This window comes from Nannobrachium achirus (assembly GCF_963921795.1).
Source record: "Nannobrachium achirus genome assembly, chromosome: 11".
NCBI lineage: Eukaryota > Metazoa > Chordata > Actinopteri > Myctophiformes > Myctophidae > Nannobrachium > Nannobrachium achirus.
The window spans coordinates 35,755,582-35,770,549 of NC_137820.1; the positions used below are offsets into that span (position 1 = coordinate 35,755,582).

At 43.7% G+C, this 14,968-nt stretch overlaps 1 protein-coding gene across 1 annotated transcript; it reads left to right on the forward strand.

Moving 5' to 3' along the window:
• Positions 1 to 4,715: 4,715 nt before the first annotated feature.
• LOC308294739 (uncharacterized protein) lies at positions 4,716 to 12,696 on the forward strand. The gene is made up of 3 exons (XM_080737555.1): positions 4,716 to 5,043; positions 5,567 to 5,670; positions 8,681 to 12,696. The coding sequence occupies exons 1-3, from the start codon at positions 4,845 to 4,847 to the stop codon at positions 9,161 to 9,163; spliced, it is 786 nt and encodes a 261-aa protein (XP_080593681.1). The 5' UTR covers positions 4,716 to 4,844; the 3' UTR covers positions 9,164 to 12,696.
• The last annotated feature ends 2,272 nt before the right edge of the window (positions 12,697 to 14,968 follow it).

Below are 14,968 nucleotides of genomic sequence, written 5' to 3' on the forward strand. Positions count from 1 at the left end.
CGACTTCGGAGAACAACGTCGAATTGTGACTTTGATATTCGAATATTCGAATATTTGGTGAATGCCCTAGCTTGAGCTATTTTCAGCTATATGAACTTGTAGGTCTGCTATTTCCGGCGTGCAACACCGTACGACGCAGCATGAATCAGGCTCATGTTTCTCTCAGTTTTTCTATTCCTGCACTGAGGGGAGAGTGCTTCCTCCTCTGTTTTGAACATATACCTCACCTTTCTGCCTTAGTTCCGATTTATTGAAAATGATTGTAAATTAGTTTGAAACGGACAGTCTCCAATCATTTGTTTCTGAAGAAAGAAAATATGACGTAAGTAAAAAAGTAAAAAAAAAAAAAAAACTATATTACAAATGGTTTTCCTTTTATTTTTGTACGTATGTGCTGTGCACAGCAGTCAACTGTATTCCTGAAATGAAAATAAAAAAGATGTTTTGTAAAATCTTGTCATGTAATAATTACACTTGCATGTGTCTTCGGTGCATTTACTGTAGATGCCATTGAAGAATAGTATTACTTTTGAAAATGAGACTTGCAAAATAGCGATTGCGCATTAGATGGTGGCATTATGACTTAATAACCACATAAGACCTAATAATAAAGATGCACAAAAATGACTTCTATTTCAAAACGCTAACTTTCCTGGAAGGGAAAGGCTCTAGTTCCCATTAGCTTGGAATTGCCATCATTGATGTCACTGGTAGGCATGTTTCTGAACTGTCCACAGCCCACCAATGAGACACAGAGGGAGGGTAGAGGGAAATGGTGTCATCTTATAAGGTTCAGGTTCAGGTTTATTGTCACACATAACCATACAAGTACAGATACAATGAAATGCTTGTGCCAAGAGCACTCTCAGCCTTATTACACAAAGACATGGTCACAGTGGCCACACAAAACAAGTCCCAACAGACACAACATACAATAATAATGAGCATATATGAAGATATCGTCACTGTCGGCAGAAACCTCGTAAGTCCAAGTTTTTTCGCAAAGCAAAGCCCTGCTTCATCATACAAGGCCGTCGCACAAAAGTAATGAAAACAGCATCTACAAGCACACAATGCCTCGCGGGGACCCCTAGGGGGGTCCTCAGGGGGTCCTCGAAATCTTTGTGTGATATAAACCTTTTTCTTCTTTAACCACTTGAACCCTAGTGTCCTTATTCTGAGAACTTTTGCCAAAATTAGCAGATCTACAAGCTCACAACGCCTCGTGCTGCGAGGCGTTGTGAGCTTGTAGATCGGCTATTTTTGGCAAAGAGCTTTGGTGTAGAGGGGAAAAAGAGCAGACTAAGTACAGAGTGAAAGGTCAAGTTTATTAAGTGTTGACGTTTCAAGTGGTTAAATATCTGAAAACACAAATTTACGTGAATTCAAAATACACTGACGATCGATCGTGCTGTCAAACGATGAAACTATGGAATCTATGAAAAGGTTGTGGGGGTCCTTGCTTCATCGCTCTCTCAGCTTGGCCCGGTCCTTGGCCTGAAAACGTTGATGACCCCTGCCCTAAGTAGGAGGTCAAGAACTTCCACAGAAAGAACTTCCACATCATATAATATCTTTGGAGACTGATGTGTGACTTATATGTTTCTGCTGAAATTCAATAAAGAATAAGTGGACCATTAGAGAAACAGTTAACCTTCTCAGATGTCTTCTAACCCTGAGTTCAGTAGAAGTTCTTCTTCTGCTACAGTACTTCCCAGTAACTGCTGTCAACTGCACTGCCGCAGAATCTTAGTTCAGTGGTTCTCAACCTGTGGGTCGGGACCCCCAGGGGGGGGTCCCCAAATTATTTTGGGGGATGCCCAGATGATTATCTTAATGTGCAACATTGTTTTCTCACTCAACAGTAAACAAACCAACACACAGTATAAGTGTATAGAGGGTATCTGCACTTTTCTAAATTGACAGTTTAAGGAAAAGACCCTTTTAATACCTGTAATAAAGAAAAGGTACAGTAGCTTTGGCCATATTGTCAAATATTTGAGGCAAATATTTTGCTCACAAGCCTACGAGACGTGAGTAAAATGGTAAATGGTGCATTTATATAGCGCTTTTTATCCAAAGCGCTTTACAGAGATTGTGCATTACATTCACCCATTCACGCACACATTCATACACCGGTGGCGGAGGAAACGATGCAAAGCACCAACCAGCTCACCGGGAGCAATGTGGGGTTCAGAGTCTTGCCCAAGGACCCTTCGACATTGACTCAGGGGAAGCCCGGATTCGAACTGGGAACCCTTCGGGAACCCTTCGGGAACCCTTCGTGCTCTAATAACGGTTTCTCTACCCCTGAGCTATGCCGCACCACTTGACCTTAATAAACTTGACCTTTCACTCTGTACTTAGTCTGCAATTTTTCCCCTCTACACCAAAGCTATTTGCCGAAAATAGCCGATCTACAAGCTCACAACGCCTCGCAGGCGTTGTGAGCTTGTAGATCTGCTATTTTTGGTTAAAGTTCTCAGAATATGGACACTAGGATTCAAGTGGATTTAGAGGACCCCCTGTAGTAACTCTGGGGACCCCCAAGACCCCTGTAGTAATGTGCTTTCATAACACTGCAAGTTGTAGTTGCTATCCTTACATGTCCAAACTGATCCAAGGTGTTGTTGGTGAGTTTCATCTTGAGGAAGGACACAGACTGCTTCATCCAGTGGGTTCCCGTGGCGGGGGAGTCAGGATGGACGTAGGTTCGACACGGGGGCTGGGGCTCTGCCTTGACTGCTACTTCCCACTTCTCATTATTCCACTACAGACGATGGGAGAAGAAGGGGGGTTAGGTGTGAACTGTGAAACCATGGGGCAAGTCTGATGTCAAGCATGTCTGGGTTTTACATAATTTTCTCTGCACAAGAAATAAAACATCTTGTTGAGTAAAACAAATATGCATGAAATCAATCCATATGGAATGAAGCCTATATTGGTGCGGTAATAACGGAAATCTGATTCTATGCCACATTTAACATTACGACAAATGACAATTTCCACTGCAAAAAATAAAAAAAAAATACAATTGTATGAGATAATTTTGGTTTAGTCTTTAAACACAGATCATACAGGCAACATTGGCCTCTTTCTTATCACCAAATCCTAGCGAATGCACTTCACCCCTCTTTTCACGTGCATGCTATTAAGTGTGTATGAGACCAAACGGTCCAGATATGGCCATATAAAAAGCCTGGTTGCTCCTATGAGGAGAAGTCTTGGAATGGTGCTAATTGAAAGGCCTCCAACCGAGGGTTGAAAAAACAGGAAGTGATAATTCCCTTTCATATGCAGGATTGTTGATTGGCCCAGAGTGGGCACGTGGGCCAATGTCTGGGATGGTTGTTTATCACGGCAGAACATTGGGCCCGATTCACCAACCTACAGTACTTACGAACGTTCTTACGAAGAAGTTTCTTCTTTAGACCTTTTAAGACGTTTTTTAAGAAGATTTGGCATACACCAATGTTTTCTTAACTGTGATTTGTTCTTATGTTAAGAAGAAATCTACGCACACTGTAGAGCACTCTTAGGGTGGCCTTTTAGCTTTTAAGTGTGACATGTTGTGCAAAAACAATTTATTCCCCAAGTTTCTTCAATTCTACAGTTGTACAACAATATGATCCAAATCACCAAAATATTTGTATTATATCTTTAGAGAAAGGTCCCCAAACCACACTTTGAGAACCACTACTCTAAAGATATAATACAAATATTTTGGTGATTTAAATCATACTACTATACAACTGTAGAATTGAAGAAACTCAAAGAACAAACCACTCCTGCACAACATGTCACACTTAAGAACCAAAAGGCCACCCCAAGAGCGCTTTAGGAAGTTCAAGGGGGTCCACTGTAAAACGAGGAAGAGTTTTACCATTTTAACTCAGTTTTAAACTTTGTTTGAAAATAGCCGTTCTACAAGCTCACAACGCATTACCATTACAGCCCATTTTGAGCTTGTAGATCGGATATTTTTTAAACACTATGATAAATCTTGAAAAATCTTCCCAGGCAGAAAATATTTTCAGGTGGGGGTCTGCAGAATGCATGTCAATTTGGTGGTCCTTGACATGAAAATGTTTAGAACCACTGCTTTTTAGACTAGTTTTCAACAGGTCTGAAAATTGCATCCCAACCCAAAATGCCGCCCCCCCCCAAGCCCTTCATCGTCTCTTCTTGGCTATTAGTGGAGTCTCATTTTTTACTTAAGTAAAAGTAATTTTTTAAGTAAATGCTGCAATGTAGAAATACTCTGTCACAAGTACTCTAAAAGTCTGGAATTCAAAATGTATTTGAGTAAAAATACATTACAAGTATTGGTCTCAAAATGTGCTTAAAGTGCCAAAAGTAGAAAGTAGGCTACTCATTATGCAGAATGTCCTATTTCACAAGTTTTCAAATGTATAAAAACATTTTGAAAATAGCAGATCTACACACTCACAATGCGTTGCGATGCATAGGGCTGAAGCATAGGGCTGAAGTGGTTAATGTATGTTTTGTTATAATATTATGTACGGGGACAACGTGCAATACCTCCAGGGACCACCAGTAGTTCACAGGAAGTAGGAGGTCAAGAACTTCCACAGAAAAGGGAGTACTTAGCACTGTATAGCTCTGGCATGGGTAAATGAGTTAGCCAGCTTATCGGACGGCCCTCTGTTTAAATAAAGCATGTTGGACTTTCTCCTGGTCCACTTGCAGTCCACTACAGCCCTGCGGAGAGAGCTCAGTACTTGTGTGTGTGTGTGTGTGGTGTGTGAGTGTGTGTGTGAGTGTGTGAGTGTGTGTGAGAGAGAGAGAGAGAGAGAGAGTGTGAGATCACATCCTCACTGATCATGAGAGCACTCCTCCTCACCTTCACGCTCATTCTTCTGTCTGGAGCGCTCAGGTGTGTTCCTGCAAGGCTCCTCTCCTCCTCACAGCACGGCTTCAGCGCGGCCTCCCGCTTCACCAGGAGACCCAGCGGTGAACCCGCGGCCCACCTGGGATCCAGTGAGCTGGTGAAGAAGATAGAGGTCCATCTGGACTCTCTGGGTGCGTGGACATGTTTTGTTGTTTCCTCTCATTTCTTTCTGAACCACTTAAACCCTTATATTCCTTTAAGTCAGTGTTTCTCAAACTTTCACATTTCAAGGTCTCCCCTTAACTCTGACAGTGTACAAAATGGAACCAAATGGACCCGCCAGGGTTCATTTGGTTCCATTTGTACACTGTTAGAGTTACAGACTTGTATGGGTCAATTTAGCCCCCCCTAAAGCAACCCACAGAGTCCCTGGAATCCAATTTGAGAAACACTGTTATAGGTAACCGGAGTCCCTCAGGGGTCTATATGCTAGTAGGCCTATTCACCAAAAAATAGCCAATCTACAAGCTCACAACCTTGTCGCTTTACGCCGCATTTTGAGCTTGTAGATTAGGGCTATTTTGGCCAAACAAATTTCGCTTTAGGGTTCATGTGGTTGATGGAATCTGATTAAATCCTTTTAGAATATGTTACGGTTACGGCCTATGCCTCTCTAGAAGTTGCACTTTTCTAACAGCCTTGTTTTCTTAACAGCGATTCTGCCGCTAAGAACCAGGACAAGCAACTTTGTGTCAATATTTGACTGGAGGCTAAAACAGTTCCTGTGCATGGACCTGAGAGGAGAGATGTACCGCTCTGTGAGTGATCCTTTATTTGTTTGAAGCGCTTGTCTTTAAGGACCATACCAGTGTCACTACAGAGGATTGACCAAATTGTCAATATATCGTTGAAACCTCTTATGTTCATATTTTAACTTTTTGTGTTTTATATGTAAATGAATGACCTACTTGATCATATCACGTTATCACACAAAAGCATCAACAGTAGCAGATCTACAAGCTCGAAATGCCGTTATTTTTCGTACATGCTCTATAGTTTTCAGGAAAAGAAAGAAGAATAGTCTAGAGAATAGAATGAAAATAGATATATACTGTACATTGCAGATACTCATGAGAATGGCAACGCTAACGCTTTAAATTAAACATTACACATTGAATGATATATTAAACAAAATGATACAGAATCAAATTGAAGTTTTTTGTCAAGGTTAGGTTAAAATGCATGCAATGCATTGTTAGGAGCCTTAAGACTTAAGAGTTAAATTCCAGTGTGAAATGCAGCATGGCACAACATGTTACATATTATTGCGACCGAAGGTCGCAGTATACCATGAGAAATGTTGCAGCTTGTTTGTCAGTCAGCCGTCAGTCAGTACACATTTTTACAGTCTATGGTTCTATAGGTTTGTGTATGGTTCTATGGGTTTGTCGCTCTGACATCATGCTCTGATGTCACTGTGATGTCAGGCCAGGGGAACCACTCTTAACAGGGTTTGCCACTCTGATATCACGCTCTGGCTTGATGTCCCTTTTATGCCCATATCTTTTATGCCCATATATATAGCCGACAATGTGATGTCAGAACATGCCCATATTATGGGCATTCCCAGATCACACCTGCAAATTAATTACGTCCTTGTCCGTTTTATGCTTATATAAGGAGATCCCTGTCCCAATGTCATCAATATCAAGGGCATATCTGGGAATGCCCATACATGGGCATGTTCGGACATCACATTGTTGACTATGATGCAGGGATCTCCATATATGGGTAGCTGGTCTGATATACGTATATCACTGGCCAGATGGTCAGTACACATTTTTACAGTCTATGGGTTGGTTCCCTTGTCACTGTGACATCACAGGTGATATCAAATCACAGCTGGTGACCTATGTAAAGGTCCATATATGGGTAGTCCTATTCCCCAGAATCCCTTTTATGCCCATATATGAAGATCTCTGATGTCATCGATATATATCACTGGCCAGATGGCCAAGTCATGGCCCATATCTGTGTGTAATATCATCAAATAAACATAATGACCTTCAAAAGGGTGAATTACCTGTACCTGGCAACATCCAAGTGTTTGTCAACACACTGTTTCGCCATGAATGGCATTGAATGACGTAAACATGTAGCCTAGGGTCACATCTGCTAAAGTACACAATGAATTATGTGTTGACAACAAACAGGTGCAATCTCTGCTAATGGCCTAATGGCTACAAGTCTAAATTAGACTGGCATGGTCCCTTTAGCGCCTACTGTACACCTTTATATCACGGGTAGGCAGCGTTCTTATTAATTAATTTATTTTCCAGAGGCCATACTGACTTTGATAAAGGGAATGAGATGCCACATATTGGACAATTGAATTGGAACTCGGAACACATTGAAATACCGTATGTTAAAAGTTAAAACTGCAAGAATTTGGTAGATATGCCAGACTACTTTACAATAGGGTCCACAACACAATACTTTGTGTTACTATTATTATTTTAACAGCTGTACTGTATACCCCTGGTGGTGTACTCTGAGGTTACAATGACAATATTACTCATATTATAAAACATTCCCTTCAACGCCATATATCAACTTTTAAATTAACCTATCTATTTATATCTTATTTAGTAACACTCCATCCATACGTCACTCATAAAAACACATGGCATTATGATATAAATAAGGACTCAAGGCAGGTTGCCTCACTGTTAACATCAGTCACAGTCATTTGTTGGATGAAGTAGATGAAGTTCTTTGATAATTAATGCCAATTGTTGTGATCCTTAAAGGGGAATTTCACCCCTGGAACAAGTTCCAGTCACTTAAAGTTAAAACTATTTGTAGGGGGAAAGTGTATTCATATTTTAAATTGGTGCCTAATGACTGGGAAAAAAAGAATGCAGTTGATCTTGTTCCTTTGGGATGTGTTCGACTGCATTACTACAACTACCAGAATGCTTTGCGCACCAACATTGTGAAACTCCTCCTACATTTTCAGTGTCATTCATTAAAACTACACATCTGCAGTCAGGAAATAAAGTGAGATCAGTGTCTTGTGATGCGATTTGCATCATAAAACACTTGAAATACTAAAGACACCTACAAACACACATTAAACACAAAAAATAAACCAGGATTGTGTCCCAAACAACATTCACTTTTTGGATCACTTTTTTTTCTTTTTGATGACTTGATCCCGTCGATCCAAGACTCGTCCATTAGACTTGTTTTTACTATTCTTATTCTCTGGTGAGCACCTGGCTTTCTCTCTCTCTCAACATTAATATAAGATTTGGTTGTCTCAGGGGTGAAATGGCCTTTTAAGAGTCTCCCTCTAACTAAGGGTGGTGACTGATGTTTCAGTTGTGTGATGAGCTTGGAGAACAAGATTACACCAGGCAGTATCATTGATTGATTGATTGATTGATTGATTGATTGATTGATTGATTGATTGATTGAAGACTTTATTAGAAGTTTGCATAAGAAAAGGTACAGTTTCATGACGGTACAGTTCACTGGTACAAGGTCAACTAAAAGGAGATCCTAGAAAAGCACTTGGCTTATTTACACAGGAAACCATTGAAGTATCTCATATAACATTGAATGACAGACAATCACACGAGTTCTGAAGCTCCTTGCATTTAAAAACAGAAAACAAGATACGGATAAATGCGGACCATATTGCGACATCCGTGAGCCTTCAGTAAGCACTTTATTTTTTAAATCTGAACGTTTGTGTAGACGTGGCTAAACTGCACCAAATCAGGTTTAGGTTTAATCATATCAACCGTTCCTTCCTTCTGACAGAGGGAGCAGAGCTCAGAGGACTGCGTCTTCCAGCACATCTGGTCGGACCAGAAGAAGCTCCACCGTGTCTTCTACTCCACCAGCAGTGGCCGGCTGCTCAGACTCCAGGCCGCCGAGGGCCACCGCCCCCTGAGCCAGGGGTCCCCCCACGATGACACCCTGCTCCCATCCGCCCTGCTGGCCAGACTCCTCCTCCTGCGTGGTCCGCTCGCGGCTGGGAGACAGCGGAGGAGCCACAGCCCGGTGAACCCGTCCGACCCGCTGCGGTCCGAGCCCCCCCACCCCCCAGGGGGTGCGGGTGGGGGGCTTCATCCCGGACCACCGCCGCCGCCCCCAGAGCAGGAGCAGCCCGGCGCCGTCTCCAAGGAGACCATCACGTCATGCGACGACCCGCTGAAAGTGCTGCAGCAGCCCAGCCCCCCCGTCAGCCCCGTGAAGCACAACCTCAACAATAACATGCATGCAGATGAGGCAAGCCCATGACACGCTGAGGTTTGACTTCACCAGTTTGGGGGGGGGGGGGGGGGTTGCTTCTTTTGGTTGCTGGGGGGGGTTGCTTCTTTTGGTTGCTTTCTTTGTTGTTGTTACCCCCTCTTCTTCCGCAATTTAGTTTCAATTGATTCGTCCCCACACACATTTCTGTGTGTTGTCACTGCTGTTGCATCCTACTGACTCACCTGCCAGTGAGGAGCCCCCATCGAGAGGACGTAAGAGCCTTCGTCCTACTCGTCCTGCTCCTCCTGCCCAACCGCCCCCCAGCCTGTAGGAGTATGTGCAGTGATGAATATCACCCTCCCTCCCCACCTGGCGTGCCTCTCCCGAACATGGGCCAACTGTGATCTTATAGAGACGCTCGACAAAGTCAGATGCACCGCGGTGGACCTCTTCTTCCTCTACACCATACACCAAATATCTTCGCTAAAGAATTACCAATTATTTTTGGCTAGGTCTGCAGCGCAGTTGTGGACTGCACTGCTTATGTTTCATTTACTTGCTTACTTTTTCTGAAAAATGTATATTTTTTACTTTATAATTCAAAATTGTACGTGGCTTGCATTGGCGTATATATTTTTACTTAAAATATACGTACAATACAAATGCAAAATGAGTCAGTATGCCGAATTTACCATTTCTCAAATTGTCATAGTTTTTATTTAATAGGGCTTTAGTGGTCGAGGCCGGGCACTGCACTCCGCGCTGCGGCGGGGAACGCGCGTGCCGAATCTGAAGCCGGTGGGATGAATGAACGGTTCTCGAGATACGCAGGGCACATACTCACATACTCAAATACTCACTGAGATTTCTCAAATTCATTGTAAAATAATCTAACAAGTTTCAATTTAACAGTAGTGGAGTAAAAAGTACAATATTTGCCACTGAGATGTACTGTAGGCCTACTTAATTACAGTACTTGAGTAAGTTAGTTACTTTCCACCACTGATGTAATGTAAACATGTAGAGTAAGGTGGGGTAAAAGGCCCCCCCTAAGGATAATGTCTATTTTATGACCAATTAAAATACATTTTGATATTAATTCAGTATGTACATGTTAACAATGCTTTACCCAATACACCTATATGGGCACCATGTTGAAAAATTAGATACATTTGATTTTATAGTACAAAAAGAAAAACATGTAAAAAGGGCCTATTGCCCCACTACTGGGGTAATAGGCCCCCCTCTATGGGGTAATAGGCCCCCTTCTATGTCCTGGAGCAGAATAAGTGCTACAATCATGAAAATTGTCATGAGCATTTTCCATGGGTCACTTGACAAGATAATTGTCAGAGGAATTTGAATTTTCAAGATGGTGGCCATTTTTCAAGATGGCTGACACCTTAGTGGAGCAGTTATGTGATATAATAGTTTATTTGGTGATATAAGTATGAAAATTGGCATGAGCAGTCTCTGTGGGTCACTTGACAATTAGCCACCCACAGCTACTTGAAATTTCAAGATGGCGGACATTTTTCAAGATGGCGGACACCTTGTGGAGCAGTTAAGTGATATAATGGTTTAATTATTTGGTGCTCCACTAAGGTGGTGGCCATCTTGAAAAATGGCTGCCATATTGAAATTTCAAGTAACTGTGGGTGGCTAATTGCCAAGTAAGTCTGGGTTTCCGAGGCTAATTGCCAAGTGACCCACAGAGACTACTCATGCCAATTTTCAGGCTTGTATCACCAAAATACCCAGGGGGCAAAGGAAGGTGTGCTGCATTTGCCCCGACATAAAAAGTTGTCCACCAGAAATATTATCTATGACCCAGTAGGATCACAACCTATATGGACAACCCGGTCAATTTGTACAACAAAGTCCAATATGGCCGCCTCAATATTAGCCCCTATTAGTTTTAATGGGGGTGAATAGGGCAACATTTTAAACTGAGGGATATTTCCACGAAACTTCACAGGTTGATCAATGGTATACATATGAACATTTTTTGTATTGCAAGTTTCCATGAAATCCAATATGGCCGCCACAATATGGCCGCCATAATGTAAGGACCCAGAAAATAGGTTTTGCCTCTAACTTCTGAACCAGATGAGCTAGAAACGCAAACTTGGTGTCTATTTCATGGTGTCTGACCATGGGAGACTCAATGGAATAGCTAATTTTATTATTGGGTGTGTCTGGACCTTTATTGTGCATATTTGCAAGATGGTGGATTCCCAAATTGAGATTATCTCAATGAAATGAATGCAACTGCCTTTTTGGGTCTTTCACACATAGACATGCACATGCTTTCCAACAACTTCAGCTTCAGGGAAATTATAATGAACACATGATTAAAACAGGCTGCATTATAATGCAAATAATTGCTAGTCACTATCACTGTCATGTGTACCTATCCTGCTGCATCTTGTCTCCAGTCCTTGGCAACGACACCCCAAGTAGCATGCAATTCCCTTCTTCGCACATGAAGTTCAATTACCCGAGAGAGACTTGGAGTAGAACCGCTGCTCCTTCACTTGGAAAGGAGTCAGCTTAGGTGGTTCGGGCATCTAGTACGGATGCCCCCCGAGCGCCTTCCTAGGAAGGTCCTCGATGCACGTCCCACTGGGAGGAGACCCCATGGCAGACCTAAGACCAGATGGAAGGATTATATATCCAGACTGGCCTGGGAACGCCTCGGTATACTCCCAGAGGGAGTGGAGGAAGTTGCGCAGGATAAGGAAATCTGGAAGTCTCAGTTGGAACTGTTACCCCCGCGACCCGATTCCGGATAAGCGGTTGAAGATGGATGGATGGATGGATGGCACATGAACAGTTTTTCTGGCAGCCTTTGATACAGCTACATGATATTGCCTTGTCCATTGATATAGGCCAGGCTGGCTCTGTAGATGTACAGGGGACTGCCTTCCCATCACTGAGAGACCATCCATATTCAGTGAAGTAAGGGATGTCTGGCTTCGCGATGTGTGCAGTTTTATCTATTATGGCTGCAAGAGCAGCTCTTTTCAGGTGCAGGCCAAAGGCATTTTCTGTAGGTGGCAGCAGCTTCAACAGGGTTGATCGGTTATTTAGGAACTTGTACACTCTCAGCTTTGCCAGGTCAAAGTCCTCCGAATGGTCAGCTTTTGATGCATATACAGCTATTGTGAGGTCTCTAGCCTGATTCTTGACATCCTCTGAGAGGGAATAAGAGGAATTTTCACCAAACTCCTGAAGTGCAGGGAGATCTAGACCCATGCTGGTCTTGAACCATGCCTTCTTTCCAGTGAAAAAGGGATAGCTGGTGGTATCTCTGCCACTCAGGCTGTGAATAAAGGGCAGGGCACGACACTGTGCGAGTCCAAGGGCTGAGACTAGAGGTCTTCACGGGTCCAATTTGAACTACCCGAACCCAAAAGGACCCGGGGGAAATGGACCCGGACCCATATGGCCCCGTCTATCATTTGGAATTTGAGAACCGTTACCCGATCAGCCCCGAGACGTGATGGATCCGATCCGAACGGCCCCGCCTGTTATTAGAAAAATTGGATCCGAAACCCGAGCAGAACGGGAGATCCGAGACCCGAACCTGTCGCCCCGAAATGAAAGAATGCCAACGTTATTATATTAAGAGTTGTATCAGACATATTTCTTACCTAACGTCGCCACGGTGCTGCTGTTGCTGTCAGCGGCGCTGTGCCTCTCGCCAAAAGATGATCTTTTCCCAGACCAGTAAGTCAATGCGGACAGTTTGTAAATACAAATAAATCCATCTTATTTGTATCCATCCAATCTTCTTTGGCTAGCCAATGCTAATGCTATCGTTTTCTGTCGCATGTGTTGTTCATTATATCTTTCTGCTTTGAGTGTCCATTTTGCTCTGCAGAGCATGACAACACGCAATGACAACTCCATTGTAAACCGTTAACCAAAACGTTACGTTAATATCTTTGATAATAATAACAATCCAACTGATACAGTCAGTGTTGTTGTGACTGAGTGAGTCAGTTCTCACAACCAATGCAACAGATTACATGCTGCATCTTTAGTGCCATCGTGTGGCGTTATCTATTTGGTGCAGTTGTTGCGTTCGCTTTCACTTCAATCTCGGCCTGTCTCGGCTCCACTCGGGTAACAGGAGATACCCGGGGAACCGGGGCAGACGGCCCCGGCCCCGGCCCGCCCCGCGGTAAAAGCTCGAAAACGGCCCCGTTACCCGGCTCGGGGCGGTTCGGATCGCGGGTAATTTCGGATCTCGGGCAGGTCCGAAGACCTCTAGCTGAGACCATGTGATGGATAGGAAGATATGCATCCTGCTCTGTTCTCACCCACAGCTCTGGAAGGTCTAGGAGGTGGGTGGCAGCATGATATAGATGCCTATATCATGCTGCCGCCATGGGAAGGCAGTCCCCTGTCCATCTACAGAGCCAGCCTGGCCTATATCAATGGACAAGGCAAGATCATGTAGCTGTATCAAAGGCTGCCAGAAAAACTGTTCATGTGCGAAGAAGGGAATTGCATGCTACTTGGGGTGTCGTTGCCAAGGACTGGAGACAAGATGCAGCAGGATAGGTACACATTAGAGGTCTTCGGACCTGCCCGAGATCCGAAATTACCCGCGATCCGAACTGCCCCGAGCCGGGTAACGGGGCCATTTTCGAGCTTTTACCGCGGGGCGGGCCGGGGCCGGGCCGTCTGCCCCGGTTCCCCGGGTATCTCCTGTTACCCGAGTGGAGCCGAGACAGGCCGAGATTGAAGTGAAAGCGAACGCAACAACTGCACCAAATAGATAACGCCACACGATGGCACTAAAGATGCAGCATGTAATCTGTTGCATTGGTTGTGAGAACTGAGAAGTATAACTCACTCAGTCACAACAACACTGACTGTTGGATTGTTATTATTATCAAAGATATTAACGTAACGTTTTGGTTAACGGTTTACAATGGAGTTGTCATTGCGTGTTGTCATGCTCTGCAGAGCAAAATGGACACTCAAAGCAGAAAGATATAATGAACAACACATGCGACAGAAAACGATAGCATTAGCATTGGCTAGCCAAAGAAGAAGGAATAAAAACATGGATTTATTTGTATTTACAAACTGTCCGCATTGACTTACTGGTCTGGGAAAAGATCATCTTTTGGCGAGAGGCACAGCGCCGCTGACAGCAACAGCAGCACCGTGGCGACGTTAGGTAAGAAATATGTCTGATACAACTCTTAATATAATAACGTTGGCATTCTTTCATTTCGGGGCGACAGGTTCGGGTCTCGGATCTCCCGTTCTGCTCGGGTTTCGGATCCAATTTTTCTAATAACAGGCGGGGCCGTTCGGATCGGATCCATCACGTCTCGGGGCTGATCGGGTAACGGTTCTCAAATTCCAAATGATAGACGGGGCCATATGGGTCCGGGTCCATTTCCCCCGGGTCCTTTTGGGTTCGGGTAGTTCAAATTGGACCCGTGAAGACCTCTAGTACACATGACAGTGATAGTGACTAGCAATTATTTGCATTATAATGCAGCCTGTTTTAATCATGTGTTCATTATAATTTCCCTGAAGCTGAAGTTGTTGGAAAGCATGTGCATGTCTATGTGTGAAAGACCCAAAAAGGCAGTTGCATTCATTTCATTGAGATAATCTCTCTCTTTTTTGGAGCTGTGTGGAACACAAGCTCCCTATACGTGGCCGTGTGTGTAGGTATGTGGGTATGTGGGTGGGTGGGTCTGTGGGTCTGTATGTAGCCTGTATGTAGTAACCCTGGGTGACCAGAGAGGTGCTGTTGAGTCTAGCCTGCCCTGAGCATCAACTGCAATACACACACACACACACACACACACACACACACAC

What these genes read in the sequence shown, in the direction of transcription:
- LOC308294739 (XM_080737555.1), top strand. Translation starts at nt 4,845, where the DNA reads ATGAGAGCACTCCTCCTCACCTTCACGCTCATTCTTCTGTCTGGAGCG. An exon ending in GGTCCATCTGGACTCTCTGG is followed by an intron (nt 5,044 to 5,566) that starts GTGCGTGGACAT and finishes TTTTCTTAACAG; the next exon opens with CGATTCTGCCGCTAAGAACC. An exon ending in GAGGAGAGATGTACCGCTCT is followed by an intron (nt 5,671 to 8,680) that starts GTGAGTGATCCT and finishes TCCTTCTGACAG; the next exon opens with AGGGAGCAGAGCTCAGAGGA.